This window comes from Zonotrichia leucophrys, chromosome Z, assembly GCF_028769735.1.
Source record: "Zonotrichia leucophrys gambelii isolate GWCS_2022_RI chromosome Z, RI_Zleu_2.0, whole genome shotgun sequence".
NCBI lineage: Eukaryota > Metazoa > Chordata > Aves > Passeriformes > Passerellidae > Zonotrichia > Zonotrichia leucophrys.
Genome location: NC_088200.1, coordinates 20,009,862 through 20,035,800, shown reverse-complemented (window position 1 = coordinate 20,035,800; position 25,939 = coordinate 20,009,862). Strand labels below are relative to the sequence as shown.

Here is a 25,939-nt window from a genome sequence, read left to right as displayed (position 1 = left end):
AAAGACCAACTAAACAACCAACCAATCAAAAAAATCTATCCACTGAAATACTGCCTTCTGCAAGAAAGACAAAAAAACAACCAACCAACCAACCAGCCAAAAAAAAAAAAAAAAGCCAACAGAAAACCAGCACTTTTAGCTTCTTCAGTTCCCATTTTATCATAGAGATATCATGACTTCCTCATAACACTTCCTTTTATCAAAATGTATTTTTTTTTCCCCTCATTCTTTTGAGAATTTTTGATCCCAGCTGAGGTCTCTTTTAGCATTGGAAAGACAGCTATTTAGCTTTTGTCCCAGGCTGCCATAAGTCTTGCCCTTCTTGACTATGGTTATCTGACTGGAGGATTCAACTTTGGTTCTGTGCTGACCACTTTGTTTTGATCATTGACTTTGTTGATGTCTAATTTTGTTTGGATTGCTATAAATTTCTCTGTTAACAAATGCAATTGTATGTCTCAAAACACTGTTCCTATGAGAAAAGCCATCAACAGGTACTTGAGATAAGTACCTTTTTATAGAAAGCTGATAACAAAAACTGATGGAACATTTAACTGGCCTCCATAATTGCTTGTATTTTTAGTTTACCAATTTTTGTGATTTTTTTGTGTTTTAATTGACAGGAACTTGTTGGAAGATCAATTATTAGTAAGATTACATAAGGAAAAACACTGAATGTTTTATTACTTTGATTTTTGTCTAGTTTGTCTTTTTACTAAAAAAATAAATGGCGTGGGAAAAGCTTTTACTTTTATCTCATGCATGTATTCTTTTATTTCTACCAGTTGAGAATTAGAAAATTCTACCAAATTTAGCATGAGAGCTGGTTCAAGACTTTATGCATATTGGAATCATGCAAACATGTATTAACCTTGCAAATTCTGCCCCAGAAGGCTTTTATTATCATGACTTGGCATAATTTTTCAGAAACATCAGAAGAATTAATAAGTAACCTAAACAATCTTAACAAAACAAAAGATAAAATGACATAGGAAATAATTGAGTCTCCCTTCCTAAATTAGACTGATTGACAGCCATGGACTAAAATTAGCTCATGGATAAAATTCAGAATAGCCTTTTACCACCTATCAAGACCTGTAACTGTTTTTCAAAATACTTGTATTCTCATGGTGTGTAGAATTACCCAGTGGGACAGGAATGTGGGTCCTTTCCAAGTCAGAATATTCTGTAATTCTGTCATTACTAAGAAAATTTCTCCAACTATATGCTGATGTGGTTGAGAAAGAACTCTATTTTGAAGCCTGTAAAATACATGAAGACACATCCTGAACAAACCCATTTACACTTGTTTCAGTGTGCAAAGGTAATCATCAATTGTGCTGCGAGACCTGGTCATCCCCTTGAGTCTTGGCTGACTCAGAAAATACCTGTCATAATACGTAACATGTGTATTTGTTTGGAATAACCCTGTAGGGAATTTAAACATCAACACTTTTTGTGTAATTCTGTGGCTAATTTCAAGCCCCAAATGTAGCTGATAGACAGATAAACTTGCAAGACAAGCCACTGTGGATTCGTCTGGGGATATTCTGATGAAAAGTGACTGACCCTAACTCCGCATGCTGGTCTAACGTGCAAGATAGTAATCTCATCCATCTGCTCCAATTGTGGATTTCACTATTCATCAGCAGGAAGGACATGACAGGAATTTAATTCTCCTGAACAAAGCTAAGAATGGATCAGTAGTATATGTGCCCCAGATATAGTGGGACAAAAGATAGGTTTTTGGTTTAAGGTAGTTTTTCCATAGCATGAGTGGGTCCTAGGAAATGTTATGTGGCAGGTACATGCCTTCAGTAATGGACCAGATATGACCAGATATTAACTCACAATTCTAACAAGTGTCAAAAATGGGTTTACAAAGTCAGTTCAGTGCATTCATAGCAAAGAATTAGTTTCTTCCCCACTTCCACAAAACAGCAGCTCAAGGGTTAAACCACGCTTTTCTTAGACACATTTGTTCCCAGCTGGAAGCCCAAAGATTCAGGGCTACACACACCTGAGTCAGTAATGCTTTTGTGCCTGCTGCACAGTAAAGAAGCATCTCTCTGACTCTGGTTAGTAGAGGCTGTGAGCTGAGCACTTCCATAATCCAGGGGATTATAATTTAAACACAAAACTGAAATATTTCCAAACAGTATTTGGTTTAAGATGTATGGTTTGCTTCAAATGGAAATGTAATAAAGTGGTTTAATCCATGCACTGATAGAAGACTCATCCATCTGTTGCACTGTGTCCTCTTGGGGTTCTCTCCTGCTAGAAGCAATGTATGTGACAAGCCTTGGGAGAGACTGGAGCATGGCAAATTAGTCATTGTCATTTCACCTTTGTGCCTGAAACCTGATTTTTGACATACAGACCCCAAAACGGAGTGTGAACAAAGCTTGTGAGTCATTGGGAAGTCTTGGAGTCCTCCCTCTACCCAACACAACAGTGTTGGTGTATTTATAAACACTGGTGACAGTTACACTTCAGGAGGAAGCTCTTAGAAAGCTGCTTTGAATATTGTCCCTCTCTCAGTCCTTGTCACAAAGGCAGTTTCTGTGAAGCCACGAACCACAAAGTCAGTCATCAAAGTCAGTTGGCATTAGATATGTTATATTAAAAGAACAAGGGATATATGGAATGTTAAATCTCACAGAAAGTGAATGCACTATTGCCATTCGCAATATCATCAATTGAAAAGGCTGAGCCACAGAAATGGCCAATCAGACATCAGAACTTTTTCAATCACTCTAACCCTAAGACTACCTCACAAAGATCCATATTCTAATAGTTGGGATTCAGATATTGAGAGTTGTGTCTATTGAGAATTGGGTTGATAATTGCAGTTGGATTTGTATATTTAATTATTTGAACAGCTGTTGTACATTTTATTATTACTGACATTATTATTTCTGTTGCTTCTGTCTTTTCTCTTCGTCTTTTCTATGTATGCACCACCCCCGTGGAAAACACAAACTGAGGAAAAGTCCCTGGCAGACAGTATTTGAGGCATGGGGTGGTGTGAGGGCTCAAAGAATGCGGACACCTAGCCCAGGACACTGTCTCCATAAGGTAAGCCACAACAATGGAATTTGACATAAGCACAGATGGCAAAACAGGAAGACATTAACACCAGGCCTAACGAAGGTGAAGATCTGGAATTAGCATACCAGGCAAAATTCTGATGTACAGACTGTGGAGACATAAGACTTATCTGAACAAAAAAAAAAAAAACCCAAAAAAAAAAAACCACACAGTGAAAGCTGTGAGAAAGGATCCACATGTCAGCCAAAGTTGAGAAAACTGCATCTATGCCCCATGGATATCCCAAACTCAGACTGTATAAAAGTGGTACCTCCAGGTGACCAACAGGGAGACCCCCACCACTGAAGACCAGGGTGTAGAAGGACCAGTGGGGTGCTGCAGGAATCCATGTGGTGAATATGATATCTTTTCATCTTCTGCTTAATCTCTCACTCTATTTCTTTCTTCCCTTATCCCTCCCACTTTCCTCTTGTTTTCCTATCTCTCTACCTCACATTTACTGTTAAATTTAATCTGTACTACTGATTTCAGCATGTGGTCTCATTAACACCTTGATTTGGCCAGAAGTATCTTATAATCAGATCATAACACTTTGACATTAAGATATTCCTGTTGGTTTCTCTTGCACTACTCCTATCCAAACTTATTCAATTCCATTGTCCTCAAGACTTCACCTTGTATCCTCCCAGTCTCTTATTTCATGCATGGTATACTTTAAACAGTACTTTATTTCCATCTCAAACATTTCTAACATAACAGAACAGAACATAAAGCATATTTTCAAAAGCTCTTTGTATATCTGTATCCATGAAAGGTCTCTTCCATGAAAGAGGCTAAAAATAAATTTAGAAAGAATTGTCTGTAGTGTGCTTCTCCTCCAAGGTATAATTCTATACTAGTATGTAATTACTTGTTAATCATTTTACAACTGGAAAAAACATAATATTGAAACTAAGCAGCTATTTTTCCTGCAATTCAAATCAATAAGACATTTAATTCATATGTTGTTTTTTTTCAGGCCTAGAATGATGAGAAATAGCTTTAGTATATAAAATAGTGTTCTCATTGATGACTACTGCAGGTGTTCATTTAATTTAAATTGCTGCTTTCAAATACAACAAACACAGAAAGATTAGGGGAAATTAAGACACATCTTCCCCCTTGGAAAAGATGTAACTTTAGAAAATCATACACTTTTAAATCTATAAATTGATACAAATTACCTCACTTCTTGGCCAGCCAGAATCAGTATTTTACCTTGATTTTCCTGTTTTCCACCTCAAATCTATTAAAGCAGCTTCTTCTAAAGGGGATGAAGCATGTTATTTGACACTTCAATTGTTTTTGTAAAGTCTTCTGTGATCTCTTAAAACATCACAATTCCTAAAATCTGGAGAGGTATTTCAGCTACATATGATATGAGAAGGCCATTCTTTCTCTTTATTTTCCCTAATACTTTTAAAGGAAACACAAGAAACAATTGATAACATGTATACTGGAACTACTGTTAGCACAATTACATAATTAATATTAAAAATGGAAAATAAATATAAATAACAAACTATATTGCTAAGAAAATAACAATTGTTAAAAAATTGAAGGACTGACATTTTTTGTCCCCTTCTGAGCAAAAAAGATTTACAATTGTAAAATTTTAAATTTGCTCAATGCAATAAGAATGGTTTAATTCCATTATTGCATTTCCTTGAATTGAATTCCACGGACAATCTCTTTTGACTGTATCTTGAAACTATAAAAGGCTAAACGTGGCAAAAAATTACAAGTGTCCTTATCTATCAAATGTCTGGTGTTCTGAGACATTAACCTTTACAGCAAATCATTTTACAGGAAAACAAGAATAATATTCATTTACTTTAAAATGGCACCCAGGAAAACAATGGGTTTAACAACTGTTTGAGACCACATTGGTGGACAAACCTTACAAGGAGATAAACATATTGGCTCTTGCAGTGTCAAAGCCTATTTAACCTGATGAATCAACCTGATCAGATAGCTTATGGAGTTCCACTCTTCTTTCTTTTATGTTGTACCATTTATCCTTTTTTATGTTGTACCATATATCCTTTTTCATAAAAATATTAAACAACAATATAACAACAGATTCACAGAATCCTAGAATGGCTTGCATTGGAAGGGACCTTAAAGTTCATCTTGTTCCAACTGCGTTGCCATGAAGAGGGACACCTTCCACTAGATCTGGTTGCTCCAATTTGCATCCAACCTGGTCTTCAACATTTCCAGGGATGGAGAATTCACAGCTTCTCTGGGCAATGTGTTCCAGAATGTGTTTCAGTCTCTTAACATCTTCACAAAAAATAATTTCTTCCTAATAACTATTCTAATTCTCTTTTTTATTTTTCCATTCCCCTGACAGGGAATGAAACACTGACATTTTTGTTGTGCAGGGGGGTTTTTTGGTGGTTTTTTTGTTTTGTTTTGTTTTGGGTTTTTTTTTTTTTATGTGTGTGTGTGTGTGTGTGTTTTATTTTGTGTTGTTTGGGGCTTTTTGTTTGTTTGGAGTTTTTCTGTTTGCTTGAGTGTTTTGTGGTTTTTGGCTGGTTGTTTTTTTTTTAGAGAAAAGCTTATGCATCTATGAAGTGATGTGGAGAAAACCATAAGTAAAGAGTATGTTAAGTTTATCACAGGTATCATTTGAGATGGTAGTCATTAGTTTTTGAGGAAATTCAAGCCACATGAAAGAAATTTCTGTTTCTACAGTAGGCAAGATTCTAGAGATTTCTACATTATAAAAAAAATTTATACTGCCGAAGGCACGCGGATTTAGACTTGTACTCATCAGTCAGCTTCACACAGTCTTCTGTACACATTAACAACAGTTCACACAACACCCTGGAAAAAGACTTCACATTTTTTCAAACTGAGTGAAACTGAATTAAAGAGTGTGGCCCAATTTGATATGCTTTATGGTACCTTGGAGAATGAAAGGCAATCTAGCATTTATTTGGAGGCTTTTATGAGCTTTACTACACAAATAAAAACTATATGTTCCATCAAGGCCAATGTTTAAAAATATTTGAAGGTCACTTTAAAATAATTATTCCTTAAAACATTTCATCTAAGAATTCTGAAAACCTGAGAACCACTGACAATCTTTTTCAATATGTCTTGGAATACAGTGCAGAACTTGAGATTGCTAGATATATATTAATATTTCACTAAAGTCAGAAACCAAATAAAATAGGAGACATGCTAAAGTTTTCATCTCATTATCAAGATTTTTTTGGACAACACACTACATCAGGCAAATTTGATTTCATTATTTCACAAGTTTACAGGTTTGTTTTATAAATGGACTTGAGACCTCTTACACTATTTAAACGACAAAGGAGGCAATATAAGGAAAGTAATGTAAAACACACTGCATACCTAGTGAACTCACTAGCTAGTTTTATTTTTGCAGAATAGAATCTGGAAATGACTATGGACCACATTAAAAATGACAGGAGTTGTAATTTTACACTCTTCCATAGAAGTAAAGGTCATACTTGGATCTACAAAAATTGTCTACTCTGCAACACACATCAGGTAAATATTCTGCTCTAATCAGTCTTACAAATACCTCACAGTGGCATACTGAGCCTGTGTTGTGGTTTAATCCTAGTTAGCAGGTAAGGATCAGTTGCTCACTCTCCCCACCTGCCCTCTCAGTGGAGAGAACTGGACTTTAAATGTGAACCTTGTGGGTTGAGTTAAGAACTATTTAATAATGGAAATAAAATAATATAGTAATACTGAATATGATGATAACAACAATAATGATGATAATAACAAATTTAATAATTGAAATATTAACAATAATAATAAGAATGAGAGATAGTAACCAAACCTGGAAGAAACAAGGAATACCGCGCACATCACCACTGACTGATGCCCAGCCCATTCCTGAACAATTATCCTTCCAGGTGATTCTCCCTGTTTATATACTGGATATGATGTTCTATAGTGTGAAACATCCCTTTGGCCAGTTGTTGTTACATGTCCTGGCCATGCTCTCTCACAACTTTCTGTGTAGCTCCTCACAGGCATTAAATGAAACACTGCAAAGACCTGGACTTAGTGTGAGGACTATGCAGCAACAGAAAAATCATCAAAACACACAGTGCTGTGTACTAGCTACTATGAAGAAAATTACATCTGCACCAGTCAAAACCAGAACAGTCTGCTTTTGGCAAAATTCAAGATCAAAAATTGAATGAAAAATGTTCACACTAGAGCTATGAAAGCCACCAGACGTCTCATACATATGTTCTGTTCTGAATACATGGGAAAAAATATTTCTGATATGTTTTGGTTTGTTAAGTTTGTGGTGTTTTTGCTAATAGGAAAGGACAAATACTGGAAAACTATAAGTAGCCAGGGAACTGGCAACCTACAAGTAGACAAAAAGCAAAATTAGCATACCCCACGTTGTAATATATTTTGCTTGCTGGAAAACACAAGCTGGAGAGTTTAAACTATATCAGTATTGGCAGATGGCTATCAGAGTAGACACAGGAGGGATTAGCTGTATTTAGCAAACTGAGAATGATCGGGATTGGGCACCTTAGAAGGGTAACCAAACAAAAATTAGAAACATACTTTCAAGCCCAAGAGCTAATGCTTGAAGGAAAAAACCCCACAAAATAAATACTTAAATCACATGCCTTACAATGAAAAATGTCTGACAGATCTTGTTTCTCCATTTAAAGCATTTTTTTCCAATGTAACCTCTGAGGTTCAGTTCTAAGCTTTCTTTTCTGGTAGACTTGTTAAACATTTCCTAGGCAATAGAGAGTTAAGCCTAGAATGAAGATCAGCTGAACTTTCTTCTTTCCCACTGTAGACATTTTCTCAATTTTACTCCTTTTCTTCTCTCCTTTCCTTTTCTCCTTTCCTTTCTCCCCTTTGCCCTTCCTTTTCCTTCTCTTCATTATCAATAACTGCAAGCTATGCACAGGCATTGGATGGACAAGATATGGACCTGCACATATACAGAGAATTTGTCTAGTTCCAGTTCTAGCTTTCTTACTATACTTTTTTGCTATTTATAGCTGCTATCAACTAAAATATTGCACAATCCAAACTACAAAATAGAAGAGTAATCCTTCCAATGTCCAAGGATGAAAACCACATGCACAGCTCCAGTCTAACGATGGAGTATTTATTTTAACAAGTACCCAAAATAGCATTTACCAAAAACGTTATTGTCACTGCTAGTATGTCTTGCATCCTGATGCTGGTTAGAAAATCTGTCTCTAAAGATTGGCATAAGACACAAGAATTCTAAAACAACTCATCAGTAAAGATTTATTTTTGTAGTGTCTTTTGAAAAGGGCAGATTGTGTTCCAACACAATAGTCACAGGGGCATCCAAAGCATTACTTTTCCCTGCCCCAAGCCTTCAGAAAGCAACTTTTTTTTTCAGATGTGCTTTGAGTAATAACATCGTAAAATGGTAGCATTGAGTAATCATTCTGTTATTTATTCTTATCATACCTTAAGCATAGGCTAAAGATGTTAAAATTTCCAATTTGCATCACAGAAAGAAAACTTAGTGATGTAAAATAATTTTTACAAGGCTTTTGAGAATGTTAGTGCAAGGTCAGAAAGTGCAATAAAGGTATTACAGCTACCAGGAAAGTACTTAGGTCTTTCTGTTTCTATGGATGTATTTGCATGAAAGTATAGCTTAAGACATTTTGCATTGAAATGTTGGTCCAAGTTGTCACAAAGTGTCTACTTAGAGAAGTGGAAAGGAAAAACAAGAATCTGACTTGGTGGGGGACACCCACTAGAATAGATCTAAGAATCTTTGATCAAGAATGGATACTCTTCCTATCCAAAATTCCTAGGTCTGTTTTGCATCACTCCAATTTGATACTTCTAAAACAATGCCAAGGCAGAGGCTCTAAGAGGTCATTATGGATGATTCTAGATAAGATTTGACTCCCACTATCCTCTACAGTCTGTCAACACTACTCAAACCCTAGTCCAGGCCTTGGAGCTTTCTGGTGGACTCCCTTTGGCAGGATGTCTGGTGCTCTCCAAGCTGCTCTATTGCTCCCCTCGTCAGCAAACCAAGAGAGGAAGGGTGGGACAGCAAATAAGATGAAAAAGTCCTCATGGGTCAGATGAATACAGTGTAATAAAGCAAAGAACAAGGTTGCATGTGGAAGAAAAAGGAAACGACTTGTGGTCCACTTCCCATCAGCAGGTGATGTCCAATCACTTCCCAGGAAGCAGGACTTGAGTATTGTGTAGCCTTTGCTCCATAAGACAAACATCATAACAACAAAGGTGTTCCCTTCCTCCTCCTTTATCTTAAGTTTTACATCTGAGCAGACAGGATACATCATGGAGTATCCCTTGGGTCAGCTTGGGTCAGCTGTCCGGGCCATGTTCCCTCCCAAGACCTTGCTCACCCCCAGCCAGAAAACTCCAGCTACTATAGAAAAAGTCATAATAATATAATGTACTGCATTTACATAATGACATGCATTAAAAGGAAGGTTATGGATACTTTGATCAAAATATGACTAAAAGGCCATGTAACTGAAGCTGAGCACTAATGGCCAGATGCATTCCGCATTTCTCACGTCTCATTATTCATAACAACCTAAGTTATTAAATTAAGAATAACCTTGGCAAGTTTTAGAAGAAAAAGTGACGTCTTGAGTAAATTGAACACTGTAAGGCAAGCACAGTGGTGTTGTGACTCAGGAAGACAAAATATGCCCTCTTCCATGACTCAGTGCTTCAGTATGAGTACACTTAGCTAGAACTTCTGACTGGGATGACTTTTCTACAGGACTAAGCAGGGAAGAATGATTTTGCATTGGTCAGCAAAAACTACAGCTGCATCACAATACTCTAAATTACACTTGGCAGGCTAGAGAAGTTGTTCAAGCAATGGAGGCTGACTGAATGTGTTCTGGGCTTATATTTTGATTACAATCCAATATGCAAGGGTTTCTTTCAGCAAGAGGTTCCTCTCAGGAAATAGATTTCTTTTTTTGTATACTCAGCAACAAGACAGTAGCTAATAATAATAGGAGTGAGCTACCTGATTTATATTTGCATGAGGTAACTCCAAAAAATGGTCTGATAGGGAGGTGAAAGCAGCACGGGTTTATGACTGAATCAAACACAATGTGGGAGCTCTCAAAGAGGCATGACACACTGACACTGCCTCGACAGAATATGGCTGCCACAGGCTTTCTTACATGTCTTGGAAAATCCCTAACACACCCTTTTTTTTTTATTATTATTTGCAAACAATTTAATTATTTGTCAAATTATATGGACTGTATCAAATTTTAAACCACAGTCTGATTTTCCTAATTGGAGTTGCAGTACAGTATTATAAATTAGTTCAAATCCCAGATTATTTAGAAAAAAAATCTTAGAAATGTATTTCTTACACATTGGAAATTTCTAGGGAGACAATTTAAGATTTTTAAATGCTATTTAAATATGTACGTGCTCTTCTGAGAAATAGTTTCCTGATCTCTTTCCATAAAATTCTAGGCAGCTGTGAGAAGTGTGTCCAAAACACAAGGAATTGGATTCTAAAATCTGACTCCACTGGAATTAGGAGGTGCATGATGATTACAGAAGTTAAGGGAAAAAAACCAACTTGGTACTGTGGTGGAGCTACGTTTTATGAAGAAGAAACGTTTTCTAATATTTGTGGGTTCTGTCATTCCCAGGAATGATCTACTATGTGTAAAGCAACTCTGAAATTTAAGGTGACAGAGAGAAAATTTGCAAACATTACACTTGTCTCTGCATTATATGTATCTGAAGCTATTTAAATGTCATTTCCTGTTGCTTCTAGTCCTGAAAAAAAAAAATCTTTTTTGCAATTTAGACAGTGAATTTGCTAAAAATAAGTAGGTTTTCGACCAGCCAGACAAGACATTTAGGAAAGCTATGAAAAAGTCAGGTAAAAGAAATTAGAAATTGAACAAAATGTACCAAGCATTTTAAAGGATTTCTCAGAGTTGTGTTCTTTTCAACCTAAACAATACAGTGTTCACTGAACTTCTACTGTAAGCTCATGTTGTTGCTGTTACTAATAAGCAAAGAACACTAATACAAATAAATGTTCTTGATGATAAGTGAATTACAGCCACCCCTTCCTGATATTAGCAAGAGCTTTTTAAAACCTTGTCTCAATTCTTACCATCAAAAAATGCAGCTACAGAACCTCCATCTCTGGATGTTACCAGAGTTTTTTCAATATGTAGAGTTATGAATGTTAAGGGTTTTCATAGTGCCTTTTCCCCCCCTGCTTTGCAAACAGACATATCTCTCAGTACAGTGTGTTCAGGACACAGCACAGGGCGGAAACTTGCGGTGTTTCTGCTATGGAGGAAGTACCAGTTTGCTTGCTCATAACCAGCCTCAAATATTTAAATTTGTGAGCCTGCAGAATGCAGAGGCCACGCCCCACTTGTTACAGTTTGAGTGCTCCTGGACCCACCAGCTCTTTTTTAAGGGCATTTTCCAAAGCTGTACTTTGTCAGCCACATTGTTGTGCTGCACTGGACTAGAAACTGGAGCTAAGCTGCTGCTTGCAGCTGTGTGTGCAGAGATGGGAAACACCCCCTGTGCAAACTCAGCCTCTGCCCCAGAACACCTGTGCAGCTGGAGCTACAAGTTCACTTCTGTGTAGCTTCACAAGAAATGTGTGTGAAGAAATCTCTGTATGATGTGCAAGTTTCTCATAAACACATAGCCATGATGTTTTACCAGCTGTTTCCCACGTTACCCATCTTCCTCCATGGTAAGAATCATACAAATTTTGGTGTGAAAATGTTGAAAATTTCTGGTTCAATTTGCCCTATTTACCTAAGAGAGAGAGTGTGTAAGAACTCAAATCAGAGGGAAAAGAATCACTCTATAATTTCAGCTAAACAATTCATTGAGAAAGATTGTATACACCTAAGGAATTATTTTGAAATAGAAAATGAAAAGGTGAGTGCTTTCCCGGCAGCTGCATCTAAAAACTACAGCATGATGTTACTTTTGCTTTTTTTTAATCACTTTTCCTCAAAAGCAAATGGGAATTTTCTCTGGAACACTGAACACCATCTGCTCATGGGTCAAGTTAACCAAATCTCAGAGGACTCATAATAGCTGCCCCAAAGAATCCCATGCAGCTGTGAAACAAGACACATCCTTGTACAAACACATTTTGAAATGCCTGAAATCAAATACTGCTGCCCCAAGCTGAACACAATTAGACTGGCTGTTTGGATTCAGTGCTGCACTCTGCCTCAGTCACCTCACCAGGGTGATGGGAAAATGAACAACCCAAGAAATCTCTTACTGCCCATAAAATTGTGGAGGTTGTTTGGTATGAGGAAAAATGAAAGCTGCATTTGTATTTTATTAAAATTTGTTTGTCTCATACAGATTAACTCAGAGATAGGTCAATATGTTTTATTTCATATATAATTCTTAACTCAGAAAAAAATTATTTTCCTTATATTTTGCACATATGTTTCAAGTGAAATGCAAAATTTTTAATAATGGTTCTCCCAGATTTTATGCATTGAAAATGTGGCATCAACTCTTTGGCATTATTTAGTTTCTTTTTCATTTCTTTTGTCTATGCAGCAAAACAAAGAGAAAAAATAATGAGGGAAAGAGGAGAAGAAGGGGAAAAATGAAAATACAGTTAGACTGTTTTGGTTAAGAAATGTGAGTTCAGAAACAGCAGAATTAGAATTGCCAGGTCTTAAGTCAAGGCTTGCCCATTCTTGTTTATGTTTGGACAGAGTGTCCCAGCCATTTTTTGAAAGCCAAATCTACATCCATAGGATTTACTGCTAGAAATTTAATCCTATCATCTTTACTGACATGTCAAAATTTATTATAAGCAGCACCATACTCATTAATGGAGGTACCCACAGAGTAAATACTAGCGATAGAACACATTGGGGAAAACCCAGTCCTGCACGAACAAAAGATGAAGAAATGCCAAGATGTTGTTTTGGAACAGCAAAGAACTGAATCTTTGGAAGATTCAGTCTGAGTCAGTGTGGGCAACAACAGACTTGTCAATAAACCAGACCTATTGCATAATAAAGCAGAAAAACAATCTCCTTGTTGCCTTCTCTGCTGCTGTTATTGTAGAGCTAAACAGTTGGAAAAAGGGGAAAATAAAAATGTCTAAACAATGCTTTTCTATAATGAGAATCCAAAAGGTCATCTGCTGCTGTTTTAGAACACAGCTTATTGTGTTTCAGTGCTCTCATTATGTGATCCTCTGGAAATTTCTCTGTACAATTTTATATCTAGGTTTTTTTGACCTTTTTCTTTGGTTTTGTCTTTTTCTTTTTTTCTTCCTAGAGTGACAGTTAATACTAAAGAAATGCAGTTACCAAAGAACAGCAGAGACTCAGTATAAGTGCTACATTAACACAGTTGAGACTTCTAAGGAACTGGAAGCTCTGTAGTTCCCAGGTAGCTCATTCCACAAATCTCAGAAGATTTGCAGCCTTCAGCATTTGACCAGGAAACTAAGCTGACAGAAACCTTCTTGAAATCTCTTAGAGCATGGTTCTTGCTAACACTGCAATTTTAAAATTACATAAGGAGTTATGTGTCTGATTTCAGTTAAGTATCTTGCTCCTGTTTAAATCTAGGCTTGCTCCTTATGTGTATGAGTCATTATCAATGACTTTGAAACTACAATATATTGTTGAGGCTCTGTTTTTGGCTTTTTACTATTTAAGACTTGTTACAGTTTCTCCAATGCCAGAAAATGTTTCATTAGTACTATGTTTTAAGGCAGACACTCTAACCTTACTTTACCTATGCATAGTCTAAACCAAGGATTTACTACAAATCTAGCTGAAAAAGAAGACACTTCCATGTGCAAACTGTCAAACATAAATGAAGCTCATGTTCATAGTCCTGTCCTTTGGGAAGAAGAATAACATCTGCAAACTATGGTTTTCATATTGACAATTAAATGTAATACTAACAACACAAATCAGTCTGCTAAAGCTGCATTCCTTTTAATCATATGCATCTTAGTACAGGTCAGTGAGATACGCCATTGTTTGTGGCTTTTACATTGGGGAGGCAAGAGTTTGCCTTTCCAAGTACAACTTATTGCACTAAATACACTAAAACTTACTTCATGGAACTAAAATCTGAGACAAAATTGAGTGGTTGTAGAACAGCCCTGTGGTGAAATTAAAAAGACAAAAAAAAAACAACCCAAAAAAACCCCCAGCCGACCAAACAATAATCCTACTATTTTATTTCCACCTCTATTTTAGAAAGATCAAATACAAGAAGGTTTCTAAGTGGACTCCGTTTGTCAGTATCAATGAGGTAGTCAGAATTAGTGCCTGGTATTGATCTCACTTTTGCTTACCTTAGCATTTCTCAACTTATTCTGGCATATCAGATTAAGGTTTTTCGAATTTGGTGGAAAACAGATAAATTGAGAACGATTTGGTTTAGTAGTAGTAGGCTGTATTTTAATGATTAAAGATTACAAAATAGGAGGGATGAAATTACTAGTTACTTGTACAACTACAGAGAAAATATGAAGCTTTTAAAAGCTATCGATGACAGGCATGTAAGCCTTCATCCTGCAGATGTTCTTTGATACTCCTGTCATAATACTACAGAGGCTCCAGAAAAGTTCCTGGAGTTTTCTTGGGGCACAAAAAGTCCCTTCATCTGAACCCATTTGAAGGACCAGGCCTCACAGGCATTAGGGAGGGCAACTTTCACCCATAACAACCATCTTTTTAACTCTTTACCATGACAGCATAATACCATGATTTGTCAGACATTAACCATCCCATAATGACTGGAAATTTTACTATAACAACTATTCTTCTCTACTCATGTTTCAAACTTTCACCAGTTAAAGCAGTCAATTTTTTGTCTTTCTTTATTGTAGTTTTAAAAAACACAGTACAGTGATTATGCCTGATTCTGATGTGCTACAAGAAATATTTGCCAATACATGAAAGACATTCAACCACCTGCCACTGTCCCCAACAATTTCTCCTTACTGAAAACTTATCTTGGTAATGATGTATAAGTGAAAAGTAATTAAAGGCATCCCATTTAGAAGTGAAGTATTTTTAAATATTCCTTAGAAGTTGGTAGCACATCAGACTACCTGTGTTTCTGTGGAAACACAGGAAAAATTTAGAAAATAAAGCACAAGTACAGGATACAAAAAGGTCAAACTTAGTATGTTATTAACTTCTTTGGTAGATTTTTCCCTATATAAATATGTGTGTATATATGTATATGCATGTGTGTGCATATGTGTGCATATATATATATATATGTATAAGAATGTCTGTAGTGTGGCACTGTGTCAACATAATTGAAGTAGCTCTGGTTCATTAGAAACATTTATCCTGCTGCTACACACTACTACTACTATTATCCATATTTATTCTGCTACTACAGTAGCAGTAGGACAGGATTTGTGCTCAGGATGGTTTAATTTACTATGCAGAAAAGGACAGAACCCAAATAGTGAGAAATCAGTGGTGAAAACTGCAGGCTTTCTGCCCCCCAACTTCAGCTGAGTGGCTCATGAAGCACTTGGCTTTGCATACAGACAGTCAACCATCATTCTATACTGAGGTCTAGCAACAGCAGTTTGGAATAGCTTTGAAATCCTAGATGATGTGCCAGTGAACTGAGGAGAGAGGAGGTGGAAAAACTTGGATAATAGGAAAAAGAAGCTGCAGAGAGAGGTCCATGCAGGGAGACACTTTTTGTCCATGCAGAATATAAAACCAGGCATTAGAGGATGGTAATTCCTCATAGATTTGTCATCCAAACCTCTTCTTCTTAGTATGTCTTTGAGTTAAATGAAAATCCCTGAATGGTTTTGTGGCAATTCTTAGCTATTTTCTTACCTATTCCTGCCTGTAAAAGTCTGGTGATACGAATGTTGCTCACGGCTGAATTCAGCACTTTTGAAGTGATACAGTATAGGAGACATAAGATTTAATCCAAATGCTTGGACGGAAATTAGCTCACTCAAGCTAAAATATTCTTGTTACTGGTCCTTGGTTAAAAGAAAGCAGATTTCCATTTTAGGGAACAGCTAGTAAGCCAGGGATCTGTTCCTGGGATGTGTGCCAACACTGAGGCAGTCATTCAACTGGGTGAGACCCAAAGCAGCACCCAGTACATTTTTCTGACTGGGTTAAGGGTCAGTGCACCAGACTGTCAGACATTCAGTGAGAGAGAAACCATGGCACAAAGTGCCCATGACTCATGGCAAAGGGCCTGGTACCACAGAACATTTTTCATGGAGTTTCTTATCCCAATAATGTTAACAATGGCTCTGCCCTGGTTTCAGTTAATTTCTTCTCAGTAGATGGTACAAGTGCTATGTTTTGGATTGGAATGAGAATGGTACTGATAAGACACTAATGTTTTGGGGTTTTGCTAGTCATATTTACCCTAAGTCAAGGACTTTTTCTTCCTTGTCTCATGCTCTGTCAGTGAAAAGGTAGGCAAAATAAACTGGAAGGAAACATTGCTGGGACAGGTGACCTGAACTGACCAAAAGGATATTTCCACACCACAGAACTCCATGTGCAGTATATAAAATGGTAAGTGCAGTCAGTCTGGGTTTAGGAAGGGGTGTTTGGCAGCCAGACAAACTGGAGAGACAAATTGCACTGTGCACCACTTTAAAGAAAGAAATATAATTGTTATTGTTCTAATTATTAAGATTATTATTATGATTACTTTCAACTATTATTTCATTTTCTTTTCAAACAGTAAGTACTTTTTATCTCAATATACAAGTTTCACTTGCATTCTTCTCCCCATTCAACTGGGATGGAGGAGAAAGACAGGAAGAAGTAAAACATGGTGTTTCATGTCCATCTAGGCTTAAAACCATAGCAGGCTCATCTGTCCCCTGGGCTCTCCCTATATGTAAGATTCAGAGAAACTGCAGTGTGAGCAACAAGAAGAGCTGTAACCCTTAATCACAGCAAAAATTTCATAGATCCAGTTTCTTTAGCTTAGCCTCCTTATCCCACAGTTGTGGCTCCATAATCACAGATCCAGTGATTTTCTGGCAAAAAAAACTCTGCTTTGAGCTGGACAGTAGAGGACATAGAAGTATTTGGGGTTTTAGAAGGAATGTCACTGGGGAATCTTTTCTATTATTTTTTCATAGATATTTCATGACAATGATACAAAGAAGATATTTAAGAACATTTAGCTTAACCGTATTTTTGCTATGAGAAAATAGGAATCTAAATCCAAGTGAATGGATATTTGTACAAATATAAAGTATTGTAATGGCACATATCTTCTTTTGTACTGTGTTTGCCACATGTTATTTTAAAGAGGAAAATGAATGTGTGACAGGGATCCTCCCGACAAAGGAGATCATTCCTCCCTTGGGCAAATACAAGATTTTGCTAGAAGAGAGACACTTCTAGAAACTGGAGAGATTAACAGAGGGAAAAGAGTAAGCAAAAGACAGTCAAGACACAGACAGAATCACAGAATTAATTTGGTTGGAAAATAGCTCTGAGATAATTGAGTCCAACCTAGGACTAAACACCACAGCAACTAGACTATGGCACTAAGTGCCATATCCAGCCTTTCCTTTAACACCTTCAAGTGACTTCACTAAGTCTCTGGACTGCCCATTGCAATATCTAGTCACTCTTTCTGTGAAAAACCTTCCCTGGTGCAGCTTGAGACTATGTCCTCTCATTCTGTCATTGGCTGTCTGGGAGACTAGGCTGACTCCCACCTGGCTACAGTCTCCTTTCAGGGAGTTGTAGAGAGTGATAAGGCCTGTGCTGAGACTCATTTTCTCCAGGTTCAGCCTTTCTTCACAGGACTTGTGCTCCAGACCCTTCCCCAACTCCACTGCCCTTCTCTGAACACACTCAAGCACCTCAATGCCCTTCCTAAACTGAGGGGCCCCAAAACTGAACCCAGCACTCGAGGTGTGGCCTCACCAGTTTCCAGTACAGCAAGACAGTCACTGTTCTGGTCCTACTGTCCACACATTTCTGACCCAGGCCAGGATGCCGTTGGCCTTCTGGGCCACCTGGGCACAGCTTGCTCATGTTCAGCCAGCTATTGACGAGCACCCCCAGGCACTTTTTTTGCTGGGCGCTGTCCAGCCACTCCATCCCCAGCCTGTAGCTCTCAATGGGGTTGTTGTGGCCAAAGTGCAGGACCCAGGACCTGGCCTTGTTGAACCTCATGCCACTGGTGTTGGCCCATCAACCCAGCCTGTCCAGGTCCCTCTGCAGAGCATCCCTACGCTCCTGCAGATCAACATTCCTGTGCAACTTCATATCATTCACATATTTGCTAACAATAGACACCATCCTCTCATCCAGATCATCAATAAATATAATTAAATGGGACTGAGCCAACACTGATCCCTGAGAGAATATGAACAAAAAACTCCTACTTTCTGGGAAATAGAGGGAATTATAGAGTTGGTTGCAATTGGAAAAAAAATTATAGGAAACAGCATGACAAAAATCATGCGTGAAATACAGTATTTGCAAAGATACAGTGGGCAGGGAGATATTTGCTTATAAACTTTTAAATTTTTATTCTGTCAAGTGTAATAATTTCTAATTTTCTCATTTTCAAAGGTTGTTGGTTTAACTTATACTCTAATAAATAAAGTCCTTTGGTCCTCTTATGTGAATTTGATTTCAAGAAGGTCTAGTCAGACTCAAAGATTAAAGCAGCAACAAGAGTAGTTCCTGAACTGATAAAACCATGCTACTGTAGGTAAGATATTTAAAATACCCAAGCAGTAAAAGATCAAGCTCACCTTTCAGAAGAATTTTTTTTTATTAAATAAAGAAAAATTTATGAACAGATGAGTTTACAACAAGGCAAAATTCACCTTAAAATCAAATTCCAAAGCTTACTGTGGTTCTCAAACTCTAGAGAGTTCATCATTTGCTGCATTCTTAGTACATACAGCTAGACCTCATTGCTGAAAATCATTCCATTAAGGTTCTGAAAAGTTTTATCGCACAGTTAAACAGATTGGTGTTTTTTCTAATAGATCTCTTAAAGCACAAAGACATAGTTCACTAATATGGTGAAAACATGAGGCAAATTCAAACTGTAGATATTGACAGAGAGATGTATAGCACAATGGAGAGGTAAGAAGAAAGATAAATTGATTACATAAAATCTAGCTCTCTCCAGTTTCATCCTGGTCACTTGTCACTCTCTAACACTTATAGAACAAAGATGCAAGTAAAAGAGCTAAAATAGAAATCTTTGTCAGTAAAGTAGCTTTCTAATTGCTCATGTAGCCCTGAAAAATTCAGTGCTGTTGAGAGTTCATGAACCACACCCATTTTAAGCTTTGCCCTAACTCATCTGTTTCTCAGATCAAAAGCCAGAATTGTTTAATGACAAGTACCAGCTTTTGTTCACAAACACGAGTTTAAAGGTCAATTATGCTGCACTCACTGGACTTGTACCCAAGAGATGGTCCAGAATTCTAACAGATGTTATAAAAGAGCCCAGTACCACTTTAAAATTGTGCAGAATCAGCATCTTTCTCAGGCTTATTCAAAGAGACTTCAACCTTTGCAGCTGAGCAATAGGGGAATCAGCAAAGGGAGGAGTGAAAGAGCCCTTCTGTGTCAGTTAGGTCTTTCACTTCTCACTGAACTCCAACCTTAAAAAAAAATGCTGCTTGGTGGCATTTATAGAGACAAATTTACCAAAATAAAAAACCTTAAAAAAATCACACAATGCTGAAGAGAGAACTGTTCATACCATATATAAACACTGCTAATTATTAAAGTGATCAACAGTACACTACTGGTTTATACTGTGACATGGACATGGGAGTCACAGTATAAAACACAGGCATTTTTGTTTAGAGTTTGTCATATCTGGAGGGAAACTCTATCCTAATACTTCCTTTGAACCATAAAAAATAACATGGCTGAACCCATTTTTTGTTCAGTGCAAGTATAAAATGAACTTCTCCAAACACAGATATGCTGTTGGCTATTAATTGTGCCCATGGCATACTGGTTAAGAACGAAAGAGTTGGTCAGACCCCACAGTAATGCAGAAATGGGTTGCCTGAAGGAGTGATCGCTTAGGAGAGAGTTAGGATAGCAGGCTTGGCTACTTCTGTAACTTTAACCCGTTTTACAGCACTCATATGTGAGGAGTTCTTACAAGCACAATACTGTTCTCAAACTGTTTCTGAGTCTGATTCTGAAGTCAGGATGCAATGAGTTTGGATTTGGAAATCTCCTTGTCACTTTTTCCACTACTGCGCTCTGGCTTGGAGAAAACAAACCAAGTGCTGTAGTTCAATCTGTCCCCATTTCTACATTCTGTCTTGCAAAGCCATCTTGTATAAATAAGAGCAAACCTTACAGTCCTTTTCAAATCAGAAATTAGCATTGATGCTATTTATGAAAATTTTTGCAGATATCTCTTAGAGTGTTCATGTTAACTGAGATAGAATAAGCTGCACATTCACTAAGCTTGTGATGATTTCTAGCTTTTCCACACTGTAATAGAATGCTGGAAAATTTTATATTTAATTTGGGCAAGGGGTTGAACCTTGTAATTTTCCTCTACTGAATAATTTTATCAGAATTTTAAGGTTTTTTCTTGTTTTTCAAAGAATGAGACATGGACATCAAAAGAAAACAACTGGAAAACTGTTTCACTACATGATACCATCAACTAAACAATTTGGCTGCTGTCGGAGAACTTGATTATGTTACACACATTCCTTGGGTTTACTATGCACAAAGAAGCATTTTACCATAAAGAAAAAGACACGTTCTGTGAAAAATATTGATGTGTATGGTATGCTATACACCTATGGAGCATTCCTTGATATAACATGAACATCAGCAATGGTTTGCTGTTGTGGATCTCAGTTATATTTCTGAGTTGAGTTGATGTCTATGAATGTAGGACTAAATTACAACCAACATGGTCACAGAACTTCTAGTACCCAATGTAACTCATTTACACCAAAATAAGGTATTTCTGCTTACCATGCACAGCACAGATTCACACACAGATATGTATATACAAACAATATTTATAAGGCCACATGTGTGTGTGCATATAACTTGCATAGATTTAAACATCAGTAAGAAATTCAAGTATCTACTCACAGGAATTTCCTTGATGCAACAAAAAAAACCCCACTAAATTTTGTTCTCTTATAACGGAATGATGCACACTGTATCTTCTTCTTTTATTAAAGACAAATGAATATTCTCCCCCTGTGGGTCTACCATGAAAGCAATGTCATATGTTGTTTTCATAAAAAGAATTTGTACATTGATTTTAAAAAGAAGACATGTTTATTTTCTGCACATTAAGAATGTAATTGTGATCCAAAATCAATAAGTATATTATCCTTATATCCTAGAAGAGCTATCATCACAGATTAAGTTTGCCAGCAAAGAAGCTAGAGGGGAAAAAAAAGGTAGGAAAGAGCAAAAATATTTATTTATGTATCCCCACTTAAATGCATCTGGTTCTGTGAAGATATACTGTTTTACTTACGATAGTTTTCTATGCTTATATATGACTACTGATGTGGAAGAAAATTAGACAATCAAAATAGACAGTACAATGCCTTGTTCATGCTATTTTAAGGAAACACTTACAGATCACTGTAGACAAGGCCGTAAATCTGCGCTGTGCTGTGATGGTAGATTCCTCTCAGGATAATTAGAAGAAGGATAACAACAAAAGCTGGAAGCCCCCAACTCAAAAGGAAGTAAAGCAAATACCGCCTCTCTGTGTGTTCATCATTCATCACAAGGACATACCAGAAATTAACGGCCTGGAGAAAAAAGCACAAAAACAATCAGTAGACTTGCTGGTTAGAAACTATGCCAAAAAATAATTACTCTGAAGGTCACAATGCAGCATATTTCTGCCCCAGTGGAGGTACATGTATAAACACTATCCAACAAAAATACTTCTCCCTCACTTTTTCTCCTTAAGTAATGAAAGGACATTATAAAAACAATATGCTTATTTATATAACTATTTTGAATTAGACTAACAGAGAAAGAGACACCCTGTTTAGTAGAGAACACTATTTTTTGCAACGTAAAAATAGCCTTTTGGGGCAAAAGTCAGTTTTTTCTCTAGATATTCATACCTTCACATAGAAGACTGGCATATAGTATTTCTAAATCTTATCTGTATTTAATATTTTTATCTTATTGTTCAGCTGGATGAATCTTGTAAGAAACACACTAAGCTCCTTTGATGTTTCTGTGATCCTGTTCTGGGCTCAGCAGTACAATACAGACATGGAGCAAGTCCACCAATGGCTCATGAGGATGATAGAGGGATGGAAAACATCTCCCATGATGGGAGGTTGAAGGAGCTGTGGCTGTTAAGCCTGGAAAGAGGATGCTCAGGGGGATCACATCCATATGCATCAACATCTGATGGGAGTCAGTGACAAAGACACTCTCCTCAGTGATGCCCAGTAAGAGGCAAGAGGCAATGGGCCCAAATTAACATACAAGAAGCTTCATCTGCATTCAAGAAAAAGCTTTCTCACTGTGAGTGGTCAGACACTGGGCAAAGATGCCCAGAGTGGTTGTGGAGTATGTGTCAGTAGATAATCAAACCCAAACTGAACATGGTCCTGAGCAACCTGCCCTAGCTGTTTGAGGTAGACAGCATCAAGGTACCCCTAAAACTTCAATGGTTCTATGATTCTGTGTAATATATACATAAATTGAGAATAAACTGCAAATAAATGAATGAAAGCTTACAGGCATCTCTAAAACAGTCTGTGTTTTCTTCTGATCAACTCATCATCAAACAGCATAATGTGGTTTAAAACCTTATATCAATCAAAATAATGGAATAGCTGAAACTCCTTGAAAGAATTAGTAGCATGAGTAAGGAAACCCTTCAAGTAAAGCAGGATACTTAACATATAGCTTGGATATTTGAATTTTCTTCAAGATGTTCATAGCAGAAACACTGTCACCTGTGAGCATTTTTTAAAGCATATCTACACACTACTGCCTAACAACTAAGCTATCCACAAAAATATTTTTTTTTACATTTTTCTTTACTTTCTCCACTTCAAAAATGTTATACCACCTACAGGTCCACATGCTATATCATGATTTCTGGTCTTTTATATGAGGCGCATAAAGGATTACTTGTCTTATTTGTATGTAATGTATCTAATTTGAGCTTGTGCCTTTAAGCATGTCTTGTCAGTCAATGGAGACAGGACAGGCACCTTCAAGGACTCATTCATTAATCCTAACACGAGCATAATCATCCCTCTCTATGGCCTACACAAGGGTTTAATATAATAATGTTAATTTACATGCTTCATTTTCAGCCATCTATTGTAAGGATAAGTAAAAATTCATATACTATGACAAGACAATGTGACATGATTATTTTATTGGGGGAAATTTGGCACATTTCCCTCAGCCAGGGGCTTGTCTACCCCTTTGTTCAGGAACACCTAATTTTCACATTAAAGTGCTTAATTACTTGTTTCTGTATTCCTTCTGTAGGTGTCATTAGTTACCTATCATTTCAGATTTTTTTCTGTGATTTATATGGTATGAATATGCAATACTTTCTCTCATTAAAAATAAAGCACATAGAATGGTAGCAACTTGTTTAAAAAAGGTTAGTAATGGTTTGAAATGCCTTTTTTAGAGAATGAGATTTCATAGCTATATCCAGTGTATATAATTATATTAATTATATAATAACTATTATGTGATTTTTTTGGTGATTGGTGCTATATGAACAAAGGCAAAGTTTATTTTCCTTAAAAGATCACAGGTAAATCCCACCACATAATTAATAACTATCCTGTGTAGGCTGAAAGAACACAGAAAAAATATTAATTCCATTGCTGAACATGCACAGGAAGAAAATATTAAACAGATGAAAATTGTATTTGGACAAAAAAATCCACAGCTTGTGGAAATATCTAGTTGTCCTGTTCATTTTTACGTGTGACTGAAAACTCATTCAAAATTCTTTGAATATAGTGACAAAATAGTTTGTCACTACACATCAGTAAACATACTTCAATTACATGCCCTTATAGTGCTGGCTAGGCTGTGCCTCACTGAAAGCACTTCCAGACAGCAAAATCCTTGAACTATATATGCCATTATACTCAGGGACTGTTGGTTCTACTAATTCTGACAATCTGGTGAAAATTGTTCTCAGTCACCAACTGAAATTGCTTTCTATGAAGTCATACCTTATGTCCTTGTTCTGTGTTTGGTTAGCCATATTTAGTTATCTCACCTCATTTATCAGAGCATAACACTTAATACCACAGCTGCTGTAAAGATGTGAGGCTGGATTATCCAGATTTTCTGCAGAGTCACATTTGTATTTTGATTATAACTAGTTATTGTATTCAACCCCTTTGATGCTTCAAAATGTAATCAATTAAATAACACAGGAGCTAATGTTAGCAAATCCTTTCCTGTTGCCATTCTGCAACAATTACCAGTTCAACAGAAGAATAAAATGTACAGCCATTTTCTGCTGCTCAGGTGGAAGAACAAATGGGCAACTTGTGATTTGTTCTGATCTAGAATGCAAAATAATAGTTTATTCACATAACACTCCAATGAGATAATGTGAACTTCATTGAAGGTTTTTTCTTTTAAAATGAAGCAATTAATGGAAATTACATTCTCAAACCTCGGACACATTTATTTAATTGTTTAATTATTCATTCATTTATCTTTAGTGATCATCACAGAATTTTAGAATTTTTTGTGTTGGAAGGGGCCACCTAGTTCCCCATCTCCCACTATAGGACATTTTCCACTGGACCAGTGTCCTGTTACCAGCCAGAACAGGGCTGATTTTTGCAGTAGCAATGGCTGGGACCCAGAGGTTATCCTATACCACCTCCCATCACTGCTGGGGGTTGGGGGAAGAAACTCTTCTGGGTAGAAGGGGTTTGTTCTGGATCAGCCTAATGTGGTCCGGGAGCAATTGGGTGGGGCTGATCAGTGTGAATCGCTCTTTCTTGTACCCTCTGTCGGTGTTGCTGTACTGTTTGTTCCCTTATCTCATTGCTGTTTCCAGCACATCGCTCTTATCTCAACCCATAATCTTTGCAGGGCAGTCGGGGCAGGGGAGGCTGGGAGCAAGAGAGCAGTGCATGGATTCAGTGGGATCACTAAACTGGAGAATACCAGCCCTAAACGAGGACAACAAAGTTGCTCAAAGTCTCATCTCCAAACTGCCCTTGAATACATCCAGGGATGAAGTAGCCACAACCTGGCAACCTGGGCAACCTGTTCCAGTGCCTCACCACCTGTGATAATCTGCAGATAGCTGGCAAATAACAGGTGCAAAATACTTTAAATAAAATAATTTCCAATTCAATAAGAAAACTTCTACTTTCCTTTCTTCTTTTTACAAATAGTTGGAGGTGTAACTTTTATATAGTTCCTTTTTTGAAGCTGTTAAACAATCTACAAATTATTCTAATAATAAAAAGCATTAAACCTACTTTAAGATCAATTGACATCTTACAAGTCTGACACAAATTTATAGAAATTTATAGAAAATTTAAAGTGCCATTAAATTGATGTAGGAGAAAGATTCAGGTATGGGTGATAGCAAGTTCATGATTTTCATTCTGGTTTGCTTGTTGAACTGACACTTTCACTGTTGATTTAATTCGCTCTAGCAGTAGGTCACGAAAGCACAAAGAATCATAAGAAACTAAAAAGAGAACAAGAATTAAAACATGAAGCTATACATAAATTGTTTTGTAAAGAGCATTGACGTAAGACAAAATACTAAGCATAATTAC

The 25,939-nt window shown here is 36.9% G+C and overlaps 1 protein-coding gene across 1 annotated transcript in view; it reads right to left on the bottom strand.

Annotated features, from left to right (window-relative positions):
- ADGRV1 (adhesion G protein-coupled receptor V1) overlaps positions 1-25,939 on the bottom strand; it is a 269,354-nt gene that overhangs the window by 49,117 nt on the left and 194,298 nt on the right. The window contains exon 85 of the mRNA XM_064735976.1: positions 21,753-21,931. Within this exon, the coding sequence (XP_064592046.1) occupies positions 21,753-21,931 (179 nt within the window). The remainder of the gene's footprint in view (positions 1-21,752; positions 21,932-25,939) is intronic.